Source organism: Hippoglossus stenolepis, chromosome 14, assembly GCF_022539355.2.
Source record: "Hippoglossus stenolepis isolate QCI-W04-F060 chromosome 14, HSTE1.2, whole genome shotgun sequence".
Classification (NCBI taxonomy): Eukaryota; Metazoa; Chordata; class Actinopteri; order Pleuronectiformes; family Pleuronectidae; genus Hippoglossus; species Hippoglossus stenolepis.
In genome coordinates, this window is record NC_061496.1 from 1,738,534 (window position 1) to 1,755,141 (window position 16,608).

Below are 16,608 nucleotides of genomic sequence, written 5' to 3' on the forward strand. Positions count from 1 at the left end.
AGAAATGAAGCTAGCTCTGCTAACATGACCAAAGTCGACCCAAGCCTGAATATTATTTCTAAATGTTGTCCGATACATATCCAGTCTTTAATGAGCAGATCCCATTGAAACAACTTCTCAATCACACTGGTGCACGTCTGGGCCCCAACGTCTTATCCAGCAGAACATATCCGTCTTCCTCTCACTCTCCCATCTCAAGTTATCAGGATTATTTCTGCCCTTTCACCGTTTGGCAGCCGTGTTACCAAGATCATTTTCTAATCTTTTCAAAGCTCAAAACCCTGAAGTGGCAGACGGTGAATATGTGTCAGTGTGAACCTGCAGGGGTCAGAGCTGCCACTCTACACCTGAACAACATCCACCTGCTGTCACCTGTAGCCTCCACCACCACCACACCCTGTCCCCCGCCTGAGGAGGAGCACTCATCAGATTTCCAAATCACTGCCACAGGCTTTTTTCTGCTCGGACATTATCACGGGATTTAGAGCGAGACATCGCGACAATCGGCTGGAAACACCTGAGTCGGACGCTCAGAGAACTCCTGCTTCCACTTCACCTGCTCTGGAAACTCAGGACATTTTAATTAGGTTTGAATCTGCTTTGGAAATAAATAAACACAAGTTCAGTCACAGGTAAGATTTGTATTTATGCTGTAAACACTTGGTCCTCTGTAATTTGGCTTCGTTTTCATCCCATTACCAGAAATCGTCATTGTCTCGCTCGGTCGTGTGTGTTGTCATCAACACGCATTGTGAGTAATGTCATTTTCACAGTAATTTGGCCGGGATGTGAGCTGGATGTAATCGCCCAGCGTGCACAGAGAGATTGTATTCATATGTGTGTGTGTGTGTGTGTGTGTGTGTGTGTGTGTGTGTGTGTGTGTGTGTGTGTGTGTGTGTGTGTGTGTGGATGAGAGATAGGAGCTCTGGGCTGATGAAAGAAGAAAAGCTATAATTTATCTTCTCCTTTTATTACAGATTAAAATGGGCTGCTTCACATTCGTCAAATTGATGATGGTCTTGTTCAACTTGCTTATCTTTGTAAGTATGTTTCCGCTTTGATTTCACGCTCATATATGAAGATGGAGGTGTGTGTGTGTGTGTGTGTGTGTGTGTGTGTGTGTGTGTGTGTGTGTGTGTGTGTGTGTGTGTGTGTGTGTGTGTGTGTGTGTGTGGTCATGTCTTGTGTGAAATCATTTTTAAAGAGCCTGTGAAGTTAAAGACAGAACAGGACACACCACAGAGAGATCACTTCGTGCTTCACTGGAAACTGAGACGTTGCATAAACATCTCGCGTCACTGAGCCAGAAAACCCTCGTCGCAGTTTTCAGGTCATTAACTTCAAACCCTCTAATTTTGCCACCTCCGTCTTGGGCTTAATGCTGATAAGTAAAGTGCTTTGTGAAATGGAGAGAAACTTTGGTGGGGTAAGCTGAATTCTTCTGGAAAGACCAACGTGCACCTGGATTCACTGTCACAGTCCAAACTACCGGCTCAAATCCTCCTCATCCTATTTCTGTCTGACAAATCAGCTCGAAAAGCAGCTCAGCAGCAGCGCAGCCGCAGCTGCAGCAGCAGCAGCAGCTCAGCAGCCGCAGCCCTGCAGCAGCAGCAGCAGCAGCAGCAGCAGCAGCAGCAGCAGCTCAGCGGCGAGCAGCAGCAGCAAGCTCAGACAGCAGCTCAGCAGCAGCTGCAGCAGCGCGCAGCAGCTCAGCAGCAGCAGCAGCTCAGCAGCAGCTCAGCAGCAGCAGCAGCAGCAGCAGCAGCACAGCAGCAGCAGCTCAGCAGCCGCGCAGCTCAGCAGCAGCTCAGCAGCAGCTCAGCAGCAGCAGCAGCTCAGCAGCAGCAGCAGCAGCAGCAGCAGCAGCTCAGCTCAGCAGCAGCAGCAGCAGCAGCTCAGCAGCAGCAGCAGCTCAGCAGCAGCTCAGCAGCAGCAGCAGCTCGCAGCGAGCAGCTCAGCAGCAGCTCAGCAAGCAGGCTCAGCAGCAGCAGCAGCAGCAGCAGCAGCTAGCAGCAGCAGCTCAGCAGCAGCAGCTCAGCAGCAGCTCAGCAGCAGCAGCAGCAGCAGCAGCAGCAGCTCAGCAGCCGCAGCAGCTCAGCAGCTCAGCAGCAGCAGCAGCAGCAGCAGCTCAGCAGCAGCAGCAGCTCAGCAGCAGCAGCAGCTAGCAGCTCAGCAGCAGCAGCTCAGCAGCAGCAGCAGCAGCAGCAGCAGCAGCAGCAGCTCAGCAGCTCAGCAGCAGCAGCAGCAGCTCAGCAGCAGCAGCAGCTCAGCAGCAGCTCAGCAGCAGCGCAGCAGCAGCAGCAGCAGCAAGCAGCAGCAGCTGCAGCAGCTCAGCAGCAGCAGCTCAGCAGCAGCAGCTCAGCAGCAGCAGCAGCAGCGCAGCAGCTCAGCAGCAGCAGCAGCAGCTCAGCAGCAGCAGCAGCAGCAGCAGCAGCAGCAGCAGCAGCACAGTGATGATGTGATGTGTCTCTGTGAGATGTCCAGCGGAGCACAATGAAGAAATCATTGTCTCACTTCATGAAGAAGAAGCTTTGATACTTTGGCTGCTGCAGCTGCTGTTCAAGGTTCAAGTGTGTTGCAACCTTTATCACGAATCAGAATCAGAAATCTGCATTTAGAGAATTTATCTTCCCAGGAAATAACTGGAGCCTGACGGATGTAACGGCTCGGAGATTTGAAAGAAATCGTCCGATGTGAGCCTTTCAAAGACGTATCGGCAGATATGAAAACTATTGTCGTACAGAATACGTAAAGCAGAAGAGATGTGCATTCATGTTTACATTTTGTAAGACAAAAATCTGAAAGATACAACAAAGGCTGTTAGTATTATTTCTTATTGAATTACACATGAGAATCATCATATTATTCTTGAGGTGTGTTTAAAACTAGTTGATAATCTTCTTACCCTTCACCCACAGGTCGGATTCTCACTGTCTTTACTAGATATGAAGTATTCTTCCCTTCATTTTGTGGATTTGATGGATCATGGTGGAACAGATGTTTTTCTCTTTTGAGTGTTATCATCTGTCAGGAGAGACATTAAGTGCAGACATGTGAGAAAGTGGAAGGTTCTGGACGTGGTCGTTGTCTGGGTCCAGTTCACCTGGATCGTATCATTATAAATGTGGTGCATTGTTTTGGATCATTTCAGCGAAGAGATCAGATTTTTGTGATTGTTGCTGTAATTCTCCCAGAAGGTTTCGACTGAAACAAGAGACTCTTTCTGTACGAGTGTTAAAATATCACTGACACATTAACCTGAGGGTGGAAACTGTTTCCTCCATCATCATGTGAAAAGATATTGAAGAGCAAGTTCATATAACTTCACCTGAAGCTGTTTCTGACCTGAGAGTCTGAACCAGCTTCATGTGTTTGTTCCTTTGTTTCATTTGAACAGAACCAGGTTCAGTTTGATCCAGACCCAGAACTCCTCTTCTGCTCTGAGGAACCTTTCACACCTGATGTTCAGGTTCAGAGTCTGAAGCTCTGAACCCAACCAGGTGTGAAAGCACTGAAAGTTAGATAAGTGACGAGAGGCCTGCGTGATTCTTTCTTTCTGATATTAAGATCCAGATGAACCCTGAGGTTTTGGGAGCATTAAACCCACAACCTGTATTTGTTAGTGCGTGTTCCTCTGCTCTGAGACTTTGAGTCTGAACGTGTTGGAAATCACGAGTGTCTACGGCCGCGTGTTGGGACCGAATCAGATCGTCTGCTGCAGTAGTGTGACCCATGAAGATGGGTTTATACTCCACTGACGTCTTTCTCATTCCCGGCCTTTCAAAGAGAACCAATTCCATTTCAATCGGGGTGGGACGGGCCCGTTCTCCATTCTGCTCCCTCTGTATCTTTCCATCGCTCTATTCACCTCCCCCTCTCTGGAGGCCTCACATTCTGCAGCCTGTTATTCATTCCTTTTTACTCTGACCCTAATAGGCTCTATTTCCCATCTCCATAGATAGGACACTGCCCCCCACACTCTTTCATAAAGCAGATTCACTTCCAGTCCTTTTTGCCTCGTGAGTGTTGAACTGACAGAGCTTCCACCTGCATGTGGCACAGCAGCATCAGAGGGATTAACCATCTTCTAAAACATGGGACGCAGACAGGGTGCCAGCTGTAATTATATCTGCTGAGGGATGATGGTGGCAGACCTGGAGTTAGAGGGAGAATATGCTTGTCGTATCGCATTTAGCCAACGGTGCAATGACGGCACCGAACAGGTTGAGGAGACGAGCAGAGAGGGTGAAAGGAAGGGAGGTAGATGAGGAGAGCAGGAGAGAGACAAAGAGACGAAGGGGGAGAGGATCTCCACGTGGGAGACGTCAGCGTCTGACAGGAGGAGTGTGGAGGCCGGACGGAGAGGAAACCGCTGGGACTCTGATGGAGCCTGACAGACAATATCAGGTTTCAAACATGGTTTCTGCAGAGGAGGAGGAAAGAAGAAGAAATCACTCAGCAGGAGGAGTGAGGGGAGGAAGGGGGATAAATGGAGGAGGAAGAGAAGGTCAGAGGTGGAGGCCTGAGGAGGGAGAGGCAGCAGAGAGAGAGGTGTAATGTGAAACATGTGACTCACTTCTGAATCCGTTTGTTATGAGCAGGTTGGACCAGTTCTACTCAAATAGATTTTCAGTGAATGGACGAGTGTTCCTCCACATGCTCACAGACCAGTGACCGGTGCAGTTTTGTTGGTTATGTTGCCTCAGGCTCTAATATTGTTTTAGTAATTAGTCTAATTTCCTAATATCATATTACCAGTATAAATATTTAGAGTTGTTTTCATCTGCTCCATTTTAAAGTTGCTGCGTGTGATGATTACAGCTGTTTCCATGATGCTTCCTTTTGGTTTCAAAAAGCAGATTTAAGACGAAAACGACCGCCGTTCACATGGGCGAGGGGGCGGAGCCTGTAGAGCAGCAGGGGCGGAGCCTGTAGAGCAGCAGGGGCGGAGCCTGTAGAGCAGCAGGAGGCCGGACATGATGTATAAACTCTGCTGTGGAAAGATCAGTGTTGTTCTTTACAGCTCATCCACACCGGCGTCGGCCCTCATCACCAAAAGATCTGGAATCTCCTCGTGTTTCCAAGTTGACGTCTTCGTCTTCTACGTGTACGGCTCCTCTTCTTCATCCTGAGATGTTTGAGTTCTTCCAGTTTCACGTCCGTCACGTGTTAGAAACCTCGTCAACACACTTCTGCCATATGATCACACGGACTCAACTCGACATTTTACTGGGGGGCAGAAGGAAAAGTCCTAGAAAATGTCCAGATTTCAGTGCAGGGCTGAAAACACTCTTCGTACAGTGTTGACCAGTGAAAAGAACTGGTCTTTACTGGTCTTTACTGGTCTTTACTGGTCATTACTGGTTATTACTGCTGTCTTCAGTGGACACCAAGGCTCTTTCTTCTTCCCTGTCCTTGTTAACCCATCTACTCCCTGCTGCCTTTATCCAGCATCACACTAAATGGATTCCTGTCCATTATGCCCGGGTGAGTGGGGGGAGAGAGGTGGCCGTGGAGAAGGGCAGTGGTTCCATTCAGACGGGTAGAACGAGGCCAAGTCGTAGCTTGGCCTCGATACATAATGGGAAGCCTGAGGCAGCACCTCTCTGCGTCTCACAAAAGAAAAGCTGCCGTCTGAATGGAAGGAGGATATTGAAGTGTCACAGTGTCACTGAGAGGTAATAGAAGCAGAGAGTTAGTGATGTAAGATGGTTCCTCATTTCCAAAATCTATTACCCCCTCAAGAGCTGTTGACTTGACCCCGTCTGCACGGAACAGATGATTGACATTTTACCTGCCATTGTACAGTGTGGATTACACAGGATTAGCCAGTTGCATACATGCACCTGCACAGCTATTACCACTAATGTTTACTGGTCGTGTTTTTCTCCGTCCTCCTGCAGCTGGGGGGCCTGACCCTGGTCGCCATGGGGATCTGGGTGAGCGTGGACGGGAGCTCGTTCCTGCAGCTGCTGGGGCCCTTCTCCAGCCAAGCCATGCAGTTCGTCAACGTGGGCTTTTTCAGCATCGCCATCGGGATCGTGCTGGTGCTGCTGGGGCTCCTGGGCTGCTGCGGGGCCCACAAGGAGAGCAGGTGTCTGCTGCTCACGGTAAGCTCATCAGAACATCTGTACGTCATTTCCACACAAGTGCAGAAGCTTTGGAGGTGTCGTCAAGGTTTGCTTCACGTTCTTTGACAAACCTGGGGGCCCAATCTGGATGCTAACATCCAAACCTGCATGAGGATTCTGATATTTTCTAGTTCTGGACAATATGAAACAGACCGAATGAGCTGAGATATCTGGAGAACATCTCAGTGGTTGACTGGAGTCGTCAAATCGTTTGTGCTCCGTTGTGCACGAGAATGTTATAACTTAACAATGACCAACTGACCATTCGTTTCGTTTGATTACGCGACTTTCTGTGAGTTCCTAAATGTCTCGAATCAGCACTCGTCCTGCGTCTCTCATTAGAAATGTAAAACCCGTTCCCGTCTTGTGCAGCTGACATTAACCCCGAGTCCTCTGGATGTTTAACCAAACAATTGTGCTCTTTGCCTTCCAATGCAAATGATTTATGAAGGTGTTTCCCAGTAAGACTCATCAAGACACTGCTCATCACCAGATAAAATCCACATCCGCCCCCTCCCACCTCGTCCCATCAACACCACCAGCCCCCGAACATCACGGTACATTATGAGGCTCATTAACGAGCGGCCTAACTACCTCTTAGTCCACTGCAGTGAGTCTAATGAGGAGAGGAGGCAGAACATCCCCCTGCAGAGCCTCCATCAGGTCCACACGTCCCATCCAGCTGAGTGATGACGCTGCAGCTCATCCTGCGACCGGAGGAATTCAGACCCTGTGACTGTTACCTCAGACAATTACTGTGTAAAATGGATGTTACAAACATCAGAATCTATTCTGACGTGTTACCAGAGAAATCATTATATATATTGTTATGGGTTTTATTACCTCCGTCAAAGAGACAATGGGCTAAAACCACAGATTAGAGTGAAACTGTCACAGTGGAGGGATTGTGGAAAAGATCAGGGAGGAACTGACGAGGTCGTGAGAATAATTCATGGATCTTTATGAGTGTGTGTAATTTGGTGCAGAGCCGAATAAAAATCCAGGGACTGTTTGGACTTTGCTGAGATTTGGGTTTACAATATTTCAATTTTCAATCTAGAGCTAAAACTGTTGGGTTTGTATTTGATTTATTTCGATTATTATTAATATTAATGATGCAGTGAAATCCCACTTACAATTTCTCAAAGGCTGAGGAGATATCTTCATATTCTTCATGTCGTCAAACCAAACAAACCAATATTTACATTTAAAATCTATCTTTAAAGCTGTAGCTGGACTTTTAGAAGCACTGAGGTCAAATCCAACCAAATAAAACATTAAAAACAGGAAGCTCGTTATATTGCTCGTGTGACCTTTAGTACCAAACATTTTTGCCGGTGTCTATTAATAATAATTATCTGGGGACATTGCTGAATATACGTCTGCTGATAACGTGATTCCAATATCGATCTGTTTGTTGACTGATGAAACAAAGATGCAGCGACTCGGTGAGGATTTGCTGCTTTGCTCTGTTTTACATTGAATCTCATTGGTTTTCAGACAGTTGGAAAGAAAAGAGGGGATTTGAAGATGTCACGTTCTGGGACGGGTTCATTTCATCCCTCGTTTTAAACACAAGACCAAATAACCAATGAGCCTTAATGTGATTATATCTGTGGAAGCCTAAAGAATGAAGGACTTTATTGTTTATCAAATTGTGTTTGATTTTTGAAATGTTTCTATGAAGAGTAAAATCTCCTTCTTCCTCCTCCTCCTCCTCCTCCCTCTGAACAGTTCTTCTGCATCGTCCTCATCATCTTCATCGCTGAAGTGGCAGCAGGAGTCGTGGCTCTGGCCTACGCTTCATTCGTAAGTTCCCCACTTCACCTCCTCCTCTTTATTTCACGGCCTTGTGACATCCCAGTCCTCTTCCTCCTCTTCCACTCCTCCTCCTCTTCCTCCTCTCCCTTTGTCTCTTAATTCCTCTCGCCCCTGCCTGTTGTTCTCTTTCACCCCCATCACCTCCGCGTCCCACTTTCTGGATTTTATCTCCATGTAAATTCTCCATCATAGCTGCGGCCATCATTGAATTACTGGCTTTATGTCCGCCTCAGTACATTCAGCTACTTAATGACTGCGGATGGCCTGGGGCTGTGTGCGCTGTCTCTCACTTTGAGCAATTTATTACTCTGGAATATTGAAGCTAAAGCATTTTATATGCAAAACAGCCTATTTACATACGTGTCCGCCTCTCACACACACACACATGCACACACCTATATGCTCTCACACAGACGCTCCATTTCCATTTAGTGCCTCATATAATAATTACAAGGATTTCAAATGAACTACGTAGAAGCAGGTTAGTGAAGACTGGGACCCTAATAAAGAAAATAGAAAGTGGAGTTCCTTATCCAATCAGACGATGTATCAGAGGCCCCAGGACTGAGAGGTAATCTAAGGAGCTGATGAACGGAGGAGCTGATGGACGGAGGAGCTGATGAACGGAGGAGCTGATGAACGGAGGAGCTGATGAACGGAGGAGCTGTGGACGGAGGAGCTGTGGACGGCACGGCTCGGGAATTTCATTTGTTTGTGCGTCTGCAGTTGGTGAAACAATCTGCAGATGCAGCGCAAAGACGATCAGAGAAAAGCAGCTGAATCGGTTGAATGTTGAGTTCCATGAACGATCTGTCGCTGCTTTCAGACCTGTAACCGTTCTGGAGGTTCTGTATGTGAGAACACAAATGTCCGAGCAAATCGCTCCACACTTTTTCTGGAATCTTTCCATGCACCAAATGAACGTCCTCGTGGTTCAGACATTATATCGTCCAGACCTCCTCTTCTGGTCTGAGGAACCTTTCACACCTGATGTTTAGCTTCAGAGTCTGAAGCTCTGAAACAAACCAGGTGTGAACGAGTCCCTTCCTTTAAAAAGAAAAAGTACTTAGGACTAAACTACCGACTAAATAATAGAAGCCCTTTTTGTGGCGTTCTCTAACTCCTGCTCCTCCTCTCCTAGTTTCTTGTTTGTCGTCCTGTGGATTCTGTCCTAAGTGTAACCTGCTCTCACACAAAGAAGCTGTGTTAGTGTTTGTGTGTGATCTCCTCTGTTGTGTGTGTGTGTGTCCTTGAACCCAGAGCAGCGAGTATTATTGCTGCTGCTCAGGTGGTTTTGTTGGAATAAATCTTCCCCATCTCTCGCCTGTCAGTTACAAAAGCTGAGCTGACCAAGGTGAGCCGTGTAAACTGCATGTGGTGGGAGGCAGAGAGCACAGCGCTGTGTGTGTGTCTGTGTGTGTGTGTGTGTGTGTGTGTGTGTGTGTGTGTGTGTGTGTGTGTGAGCTGTTGTCTAAAGCTCAGTGAAATGCAAGACACAACTCATAGGTTTGTCTTCCTTAAGGAGATCTGCGATGTGGTTTAGAGTCAATTTAACGCACTGTTTGTTGGCTTGAGCATCATCTGTTCATTACAACACAAAGGACGTCTTCAGCTCCATCGTGGACACGAGTGCGAGAGCAGCTGTCCGTCTCCGGCTTTTGATAAGACACAGTAAACACAATAGCATCAGAATAATGAATATGGGTAATATACATCTAATATGCATATATATAGCCGCCTGTGTCAATAAGTAAGAGACAGAGGCGTGGACAATGAAAGGAGACGATAAATAAAGCCTTGATCTATTCTCTTCTACTTATCTGCAGCATAAATCTGCCTCGTGGTCGCCGGGCCTCCACAGCTCATCTGAGCGAAGAGCCAATAACCTTCAGGTGGTCGGAATAACGGAGATTTAATAAGCAATTCCAGGAGGCATTATGAGAGGCCGTCAGTGGTCATGGTTGTTCTTACCCCCGCCAGTTATTCGAAAGTGACCAGAGTGGAGATTTATTACCGGAGGCCGATACGGGCGTCACCGTGGATTAATGAAGGAGGTGTGATGTGGCGTTTAATGAATCACACTCTGACACGCGGGCACGGAGAAGGAATGTCCTCTTAAAGAAACCTAATCCAAAGCAGATTACTGTTTGCTTTCATTTCTCATCAGTGAGCGGAGGATTAGCTGGAGTTAGTCATGTAAAATGATTAACTCCCAATTACTTCTGCTCTACGGCTCCGCTAATTAACATCTTCATATTAAAAATAGAAAAATATTCCACCAGATCTCGTTCAGAGCATCAAACCCACAGAGAATTGTTCGAAGTGTTTGAGTCGTGGTTCAGTCAGTGTTTCCAGCAGCAGGTACTTTCTCCTAAAGCAGCTGTAATAAACCCACTGGGCTCCACAGACTCCAGAGCAGGTAAAGAGTCAGAGCAGGTAAAGAGTCAGAGCAGGTAAAGAGTTAAAGATCGCTCCGGATCTGCTCCGACTCCAACTGATCGAGACTGAAACACGAGAAACTCGAGACGTGAAGATATTTCCAAGTAGATTGAAATGAGAAAAAGCTCCATTTGTCTCTCTTACCATAGAGAATTATTACGTCTATATCTATAATGAAGAAAAAAAAACATTATAGATTTCCAGAATTATCTCGTAATGTTACAAGAATAAAGTGGTGTCAACGTGTTCCCTCCCACGATCCAGAGATAAATACTCTGGATATGAAGCTGCAGATATCTGATTATTCTCTGTAGGTTCATCATAACAGCCTCTTTCTACGTTAGTAGTTCTACTGAAAACTCGAAACAAAAAAGACCCTCGGTCACTGGAGGGCTTCTCCAGCTGCTTCTGTTGGGATCAGCCACAATTTGAAAAATCTTTCATATTGTCAAGGAGATTTTCTTTTCACTGAAATGGTTGTAAGAGTATATGATTGTGGAAAAACCTTTAGAACAACATTTAAACACATCCATCCTTCCATCCATCCTTCCATCCTTTGAGGGGGGGGCTGGATCCAATCCCAGCCGACACTGGGCGAGAGCAGTAAAATCTCTTTGGAATTAAACAAAGATAATCTGGTATCTTCACTTGAACTGGAGCTGAACTCTGTGTCTTGATAACAAAATGCATCAGTGGCACAAACTGGAGCTTTGTCGATGAGGCTTAAACATAAATATGTATTTATCATCCTTTAATTCTCTGTTTCAATGATTCCTGATGATGCCTGCTGCTTTTTGTGATGTTAAATTATATCCAAGCATGTTAATTTGCTGCCGAGCATTTTCTTCTCGTGACTTTTCACTTCTTGCTCTTCCTCTTTAGAACAATGACTAATTAGCAGCCGACGAGTCGCTGCAGTAAAAGAAATCGATAATTATTAGAAACACTGTGAAGCAACAAGAGATTTAAAAACACGTGAAGCTGAAGATTGTATCGTGTGTGTAGTTGTTCACGCCACCACTGTATTGATAGATGTGTTATCACCTCCCGCCTCCTTGTGCTGTGTTACTGTGGGCTTTGTCCTGCCTGTCCACTGTGTGTGTGTGTGTGTGTGTGTGTGTGTGTGTGTGTGTGTGTGTGTGTGTGTGTTTAACGGGACGTGGCGAGGCGCTGGGCCGAGTGACAGTGATGAATTAGCCTGCTGGTAATAACCTTCTCTGATCTCAGCCACTCTCCCAGCTTCTTGGGGGGCACTTTTAATTGTGGCATGTATCCCAGCATCCCCTTGGGCATCTTGTACGCCTGCTCCCTCTGATGTACACACATACAGACACACACACACACACAACAAAACACGTGAGCACATGCACGTACAGTAACCACACACACACACTCTCTCTCATCAGCTGAGGTCTTTGTGCGACTGGAGTATTCATCAAAGTGGGAAAGAGGGAGATGAAGTGTGTGTTTTTGTGTGTGTGTTTGTGTGTTTGTGTGTGTGACCCCCAGCCTGAAACCTAACCTGCCTTTTCTTTCGCACTTTGAATAAACTCAAATATCAGACAGAACGTGTCCTGACCAGCAGCAGCCATATATATGTAAATGCCCCAACCCCCACCCCTCTTATTTATGACCGTAAAAAGGAGAAGAAGAAGAAGAATGGAGAATAATGGCTCGGCCCGTTTTTTGATTTATTTTCATTTTTGCAGGTGCCGGACCGCGGCTGTTTATTTCCCAGGTGCTTTGTGCGAGAGAAGATTTATTTAATTTGTGATGAATAGGTGACTCCCGGAGAATTACCTCTGCTGGCTGGAGATTCAGTGTTTTATTCTCCGGCTGCTGTGTGAATACGTGAGCATGTGGGACCGCGGCAGTAAAAGAGCTGCAGCACTTCCACTCGCTGGGTATTTATATCAGAGACCTTTCATGGACAGAGCGGCGTCTGAAGAGACTCGTCTCTGAGACGGTCTGGAAGAAATACGACCATTTGAAAAGTGAGACATTTCCTGAAGGTTGATAATCAGGATGAAGGAAAAACACAAAGAATTAAAGTGCAATAAAAAGTAAAAGACTATTTCCTTATTTAAACCAGTCTAATGTGACCTGCTCTGATTGGATCCGTGGACCAGTTCCTCTGTCGATATTTAAACAAGAACATTTCTGAAAAGTTAAGATACTCTCACAAAAGTTAGGACATTTATGTAAGAGAGACGATTAGGAAATATTTTAGGAAAATTAGGGCATTTTGTAAAATCTTAACATTTTCATTTCTTTGGAAGCAAGAACAATTATAAATAAAAGTGTGGACATTTTGAAAATGAGGGTTAAGGTTGAAAAATAATTGATAAAAGGTTTTGATAAAATACTTTAGAAATGACGTTTTGAAAGTCTGCGTAATGTGCTTCTTCTTCGAAGGGAAAGTTGAGGATTACGTCTTGACTTTAGGTGTCTTTAAACGACACGTGTGTGTGTGTCTGTGTGTGTCTACAGGCCGAGGGGATCCTCAGAGCGTGGGCGACCCCCGCTCTACAGAAGGATTACGGCCGTGAGCCTGTGGTCACGACGACCTGGAACAGCACCATGACCGAGGTGCAGTCTCTTCATCCTCACACGGTTTCTTAACGACAAACTGCAGATGTTCTCAGACTTAATATTTTTGCAGATTTTCCTGGTTTTCAGTTCCAAACTGAACTTGCTGTCGTTTCAATGTAAAACTTGTTTTGTTGTCGTGTTCGGTTGAAGAATCTGTTTTCATGACTCATCAGCTGAAGGATTCTCCAACGCTGCAGTGGTTTCAACACTTGACGGAGGTCGTACCCGACATGCTATGCTAACTGTCCATGCTATGCTAACTGTCAATGCTATGCTAACTGTCCACAACCATTATAACGGATCACAAAAGCTTTGACTTTATTTCACAGACTTATTAAAATCTCGCTCTGTGTTTGAACTCAGCTGCTCCGATAAAACGGCAAAAAACAAACTTTAGATAAACTTTAAAAAACACTCTTTGCACAATCTGTTATCTGCTCGTTCACCTCAGCTCAGCGGCTCAAGGTCACATCGCTTCCTCGTCACGGGAACGTTACCGTCGCTGCCGTGAGCTTCACACTGGCAGCGTGTTGTCAAACTGTCGAGCAGCGTCAGACCTTGGGCTATTGACAGTTTATTGTGCGGAGGCAGCCATTTCACTTCAGTTGAACTTTTTCATTTGAATGGAATTTAGTTTATGGAGCTCGAACCATCTGAGAGAGAATCTGTGAACGTGTCATGTTTACCTGAGGCAACTTCATTGCCAACAGTTTTCTATAGAAGAGGGATTTCTGTGCACAAACACTGACGACGACCTGAACTCTGGAGGAAGTGCAGCAGCACAACTCATGTTCAGGGTTAAATAACATGTTCAACATTAAAAATCAGCTTAGAACTATTTTCTATGTAAAGATGAATTACAATTATTCTGTCCTAATGAAGCTAGCGACGCTGAGTCGGCTGAGAGTCGGTTGAGTTTTAAAAACACATTTACAGAGTTTGAAGATTGAACCGAGCGTTTAAATTATCACATGAAGTTTAAGGATTGAAAACAACTTCACGCGTTTCCTTCGTGTCACAGCTGAAGTGCTGCGGATTCACCAACTACACAGACTTCGTGGGCTCTTGGTTTGAAAAGGACAACGGCGGCAGCCTGCCGCCCAACTGCTGCTGGACCCGCAGCGCCCCCTGCAGCCCAGGCGAGGCAGAGCGCAGCAATGTGCAGGTGAGATGGAAAACAAAAATCGATTTAGTTCCCTCACTGGTATAAATACGTCCGTTCCTACATTTACAATAAATACAATTCAGCAGCAGCTCAGACTCAACCATCACAGTTTCTGGGACATTTCAGTCTGGAACAAACCATCAAACCTTTCGCCAACTTCCTCATGAATATTTCCTAACTTTTTTTCTCTAAAAACATGAATTATAATGCGTCTCAGTGAAAACGTGGATTTGAGGGTTGATATTTATGCTGTGACTCGATGCTCCTCAGGGCTGTTTCCAACAAATCCTGGAGACGCTCAAAAAGCACGCCAACATCGTGGGAGGCATCGCAGCAGGAGTCGGAGTCTTGGAGGTAAAATGACATGAAAAGGAAACGCGACTCACGCTGCTGTTCACTTTGGCTGGAAGACGTTTGTTTCGTGTGAATGAAGCTGCCAAAACAAATCTAGAATTAAAAAGCTCTAACTTTAACCCAGTTAATGTCCCAGAGGAACGATATGTGACAGAGTGTGAAAGCACATTGAAAAACAACTGCCCTTATTATATAGCAAATATAAGATGTCTCTTTTAATCTGAAGGGACTTCCTGGTTAACTAAAGTACAGATATACAGTATCTGTACTCAACAGCAGTACATGTACTTCAGACTTCGTGTTTCTGTTTCCCCAGATTGCCGCCATGGTCGTGTCCATGTACCTGTACTGTCACCTGGACAACCGAGTGAGCTGAGGCGCCGTCAGAAACACGACGACACGACGCAGAGGAATCACACGTGGCTCCGATTTTATATCAACGTTGTTTAATGTCGTCACGTCCGAGTTCCGACTCTCGTCGTCTTTCTGTAGTTTCTTTTCTTTCGGGGAAGCATCTGTAGTTTCACTATGATGTCATGTTAACCCCATAAGTAAAATCCTTCTGTTTTTAAGTGGAGTACATTGTGGATTTTTATTCTCTGAGTTTCTGTGAGTTTAAACCATTTTGGATTATGTAAGTACACAAGAAATTAAATATATAACATAGGTCTGGTTGTTTTTAGAGCATTAATGAAGAATTATTACATATTAAATCTTTACATTATGGTTAATATGTGATGACGACAGCAACTCGTGGACATTTTCACTTGAGGTGCATTCACCTGATTTTCCAACACCATGTTAATTCACTATTAGGATGCAGGGGGGTGGAGAGACAGGGGCCCCTTGTCTCATAATCTGTCCATTACTGAGACGTCCTCAGGGCCACTGTTCCCCCTCTTACATTATTTCATGTATTCCTCTCTACGGTGGAGCTCCCGTGTGGAAGGAGGCAGCAGAGCTCCGTCCTTTGTCCTGTTTATTATTCAGCCCTGTTCCATCTCCTGCCCTGAGATTACACTCATTGTGACACAGGGCTGAGTAAATATTGACCAATAAAAGGCCTGAGAACAGACGGCGGCGCTGCTTTGTTCCGCAGGTTATCTGTCGCTGCTGAATTACTTCTTTCATCGCTGATCATCCACCAGCGGCTCGAGGCTTCATTCACCTGCTTCTGTTCAACGAGAGGGAAGCTGCGCCGTGCTAATGAAGCTCATTTTATTTTGAAAGGTCAACAAGAGGAGAGAGATTAAGAAAGAAAACACACAAAGAAATAACGAGAGAAAAACTGCTGCTGCTAAAGCATCTGAGGATATTGAATAATATAGTGTTTCTATTAAACATGATTAGATCAGCTTCATTTAGTTTATTACATCCAACAACGTCTTGTCTGCGTTCGTTTGGGTTTTTTGTTCGTGGGATCATAGATCGTAGGAAATCATAAGGTTTTGGAGTTGATTCCATTAAAGGAGCAGATCCAGGAAGTATTTTTCACACTTTCTTTAACATTGAGGACGGATATCCACGAGTGCGCTGAAATTAAAGATCTGGATCGAGTGAATTTAAATGTGCTTTCATAAGGTGACTGGTGAATGTCTGTGTGTATAGTTTATGTTTCTGACGTCAGTACATTTATAAGAAATATGGTGATTAACGGGTAAATCAGCCTTGATGGAGGTTTGAGCTTTTCTAAATTATTAAAGACTATTTGTCGTTTCATTTAAAACAAGCAGTAGATTCTCTTCTCAGCGAACATGTGATTTTGCTACATGGTCCAAATTTATTTTTCAGTTTGAAATGCAAACACATGATTTCTGTAATTTAGTTACGTAAGAAAATAAGTAAATAGGCTCAACACTGTTGATGCAAATCAGATCTGAGGTTGTGTTAACATTTAAATCATGTAAAAGTCCAAACACAAAAAGTGCTCTCAGATTAATTTTTTCGGAGTCGCTCGTTTTTACTCCTGAGATTCTTCTTCTTCTGTTTTATTAACACAATGTGACAACAAAAGACTTGACACATAATAAAGAGGCGACAACAGCAGAAGAACCACAGGCACAGTTCATATGTTCACAGTGAGACCATGACGTGCATAAAGTGTGA

General features: G+C 45.2%; 1 protein-coding gene across 1 annotated transcript; it reads left to right on the plus strand.

Moving 5' to 3' along the window:
- Positions 1-442: 442 nt before the first annotated feature.
- Positions 443-14,878, plus strand: LOC118121306 (tetraspanin-1). The gene is made up of 8 exons (XM_035177086.2): positions 443-632; positions 978-1,040; positions 5,904-6,110; positions 7,866-7,940; positions 12,882-12,980; positions 14,005-14,148; positions 14,419-14,502; positions 14,819-14,878. Exons 2-8 carry the CDS (start codon positions 984-986, stop codon positions 14,876-14,878), a joined length of 726 nt encoding a protein of 241 aa, XP_035032977.1. The 5' UTR covers positions 443-632; positions 978-983.
- The last annotated feature ends 1,730 nt before the right edge of the window (positions 14,879-16,608 follow it).